The sequence below is a fragment of the Arachis ipaensis genome, chromosome B09 (assembly GCF_000816755.2).
Source record: "Arachis ipaensis cultivar K30076 chromosome B09, Araip1.1, whole genome shotgun sequence".
Taxonomy (NCBI): Eukaryota; Viridiplantae; Streptophyta; class Magnoliopsida; order Fabales; family Fabaceae; genus Arachis; species Arachis ipaensis.
The window spans coordinates 10,562,965-10,566,077 of NC_029793.2; the positions used below are offsets into that span (position 1 = coordinate 10,562,965).

General features: G+C 24.2%; 1 protein-coding gene across 1 annotated transcript in view; it reads right to left on the minus strand.

Annotated features, from left to right (window-relative positions):
• LOC107616785 (heavy metal-associated isoprenylated plant protein 4) overlaps positions 556-3,113 on the minus strand; it is a 3,503-nt gene continuing 945 nt past the window's right edge. The window contains exons 2-4 of the mRNA XM_016318705.2: positions 1,846-2,027; positions 1,344-1,431; positions 556-916 (exon numbers count right to left, since the gene is read on the minus strand). Coding sequence (XP_016174191.1) covers positions 591-916; positions 1,344-1,431; positions 1,846-2,027 — 596 coding nt within the window. The 3' untranslated portion in view covers positions 556-590. The remainder of the gene's footprint in view (positions 917-1,343; positions 1,432-1,845; positions 2,028-3,113) is intronic.

Consider the following 3,113-nt stretch of genomic DNA (forward strand, 5'->3'; position numbering starts at 1 on the left):
TAAAAATCATGAATCACTAAAATAAAAACTAAAATAGCTTCTCTATAATCAAAATAGGATATAAGAAGATCACTAATTATTCTATAATACGTACATATAACAAGTCAATTAATCCAAACATCAAATCTTATAAACAAGAACTAAGAAAATAAAAATATCACAAAAAATTCGACTATAGATTTTATCTAAAAAATTTGAATGGTCAAAGTAACGATTTAAGTATCTTGAACATATATACATTGTCCAAGTATAAGCTCGATCCAATGTTAATAAATTTTTAATGAATGTGATAAATAATAACCTTTATGTGTGTGAAAAAATAACTTTTTTCTCTTCCCTTCTCTCTAAGTGATTAGTTATTTTTACTTAATAAGATCCTTATGTGGGTGAGAACATTGCACTATCAATTATTAACTGATTTTCAAATTAATTAATTGGTTTAATGTTTACTCCCAATTTTTTTTATTGAAAATGTATAACTTCAAAACAAAGGAAACAATTCAATCATTTTCTTTCCTTCCGATTCTCTATTTGTTTATTTATTTACGTAGATACAATAATTTATTTAGATCACTTTTAAATTTATGTAACTAGAAAATAGAACAAGAATTTGGATTCTCATCACTGAAAAGTTGAGGAGCATAAACATAGTGAATGAAATAAGGAACACTGTCTTTTGTCTTAGTCTCATCTTTTTCCTTTGTTGTTTCACCATCTTTCTTCTTTGATGATTCACTAGATTTTCCTCCTTCTTCTTTGACTTCTTTTTTCTCCACCTTTTTCAATTCCTTTATGGAAATAACCTCTGCATTTTTGTGCACCTTTTTTTTCATGAATGATATCAACTTCTCTTCTTCAATTGTGCCTTCAACTGTAACAGTGTGAACTTTCTTGTCTATTTTAACATTGAAAATACCTACATGAAATTATAATAGCGAGTCTTAAAATAATATATTCAAATTATTTAGATGTAATTATGTAAATCCATATTTCTTCCATTTTACAATAATGGATTCAAAACAAAACAAAAAATACATAAATAGAATTAATATTATGCTTTTTTTTTTAAATATCATTATTAAGTGTAAAATTTGTTTAAAAAAATGGTAAAAACTCACATGCAATTGTCTTCATATAAAGTTGATAATTAAGAATCGTTAGATCACAATTTAGTCAACTCATCTAACAGTTCTTAGCTATCAACTCCACGTGAAGACAACTACACATGAGTTTCCACCTAAAACATTATATTACCTAAATAATATAAATGAGGAAAATATTTTAAATTATTTAAAATAAAAAATAAAACAAATATTTTAAAACTAACATAACGGTTGAATTACCTTTATGCTTCAGCAACGTGGTTCTGAGATCAGCTTCACATTTGTCACAATGCATGTGCGTCTTCACCGTAATTGTCCGTACAATTGGCTTCAAAATATAGACATGGCCTTGTGAAAAATAATTTTCGAATGAAAAAAATCTACTTAAAACATTATTAAACATAGATACACAAAAGATATATATAAAAAATACCAATAAAGAGAAAATTTAAATAAGTAAAGTTATAAGTACTAATACTCAAAAGATAAGAAGTAAACTATAAACCCAAATCACTGAGAGCTATAAATGAAAAATGTTATTTCATTTAAGAGTTTAATTCATGTGTGTCCTAAATTATTATTGGAGAACATTTTTAAATTTTTTAATAAATAAATAACAAATGTATTAAAATTTCAAATGTTGTATATTTTCAACAATTTTTTTCAATTGATTACTGGCCCTAAATAATATTTACTTTAAATGTATATTTAATAACTATTACCCATTAAAGGAATAACTTACTTCTTTCTTTTCCTTTGGCTTTGAATCCGTGGGAATATTCTCCTTGGGCTTGATCTTTGGTGATATTAATTCAACTTTTCTCTTGCTTTTCTTCTCTATAATCTTCAATATTTTCAAAGGATCTAATTTTCCTTTTGCTTTGATCTCCCCTTTCTCAGTATCTATTTCAACACTGTGCACTCCTGCTCAGAATTCACCATCTATTAAAACCATTGATCCCATTTATAAATGGTGAATATCATTAATAATTAGTAATGATTAAAAAAAACATATATACACTGCACACCACAAATTTAAAGAGAAAGAAAATGACACAAACACATGAGAAAATATTAATTATTAAATAAATGGCTAATGCTACTGTATAGATGGCCAAAAATTTCTACATCTATAGATTTGAGAATGGCTAATGCTACTGTATAGATGGCCAAAAAATTTCTACATGTATAGATTTGAGGGGTTGAAATGAGATTAGATTTTGTCTATAATAGTAGGTCCAACAAATTATTATTGATGGCCCACCATTTAAATTGTTGCAACGAAAAACAGGATGCATGTAGAAAATGTTAATCATTTTACTGCTTTTGCCTCCTTTAAATTAGATAAATAGATTTGATTAGTATTAATATTTTTTTTTTTGTGTTGGGCCATAATATTAGTTCAATTCTAGACTTGAGCTTGAGGTCATACTTTCTATGTTAATATAAAACTTTTCTTTATTTAAAAAATATTATTTGTATTGATTTTGTTAAATAAAATTTTATTATATAATATTTTTGCTATTCTTATTTTATATCGTAATTATGAATCTTTACAAAATACTATTACCTTTAATTTTAGTTATATATATAATAAAATTAGATTGATTTATTAAAGACAAATTTTTTATAATTTCAAATAATATAAATTTAATTTATCCTGAGTGACAAAAAATAAAATGAGAAGCATTTTACATTTTTTTTAAATGGTACAAATATACTATGGCTTTAAGATATTTTTTGTTACGTAAATTTAATATGATAGTAAGAAAAAAAATTAAAAAATGATAGAAATAATCATGAAATAATGTTTATTGTCTCTTTTACATGACTTATTAAAGTTTTCCTCAATTAAGTACTAATATATTTCTATATCAAAGGAACTATTATTATCGTTTTTTTGTTTTTTTTTTCACTATTACATTAAATTTATGCACGAAGAAAAAAAATAATTTTATTGAAAAATTTTACCAAACAAGATTTTAAAGTCATAGTATTTTTTTATTTTTT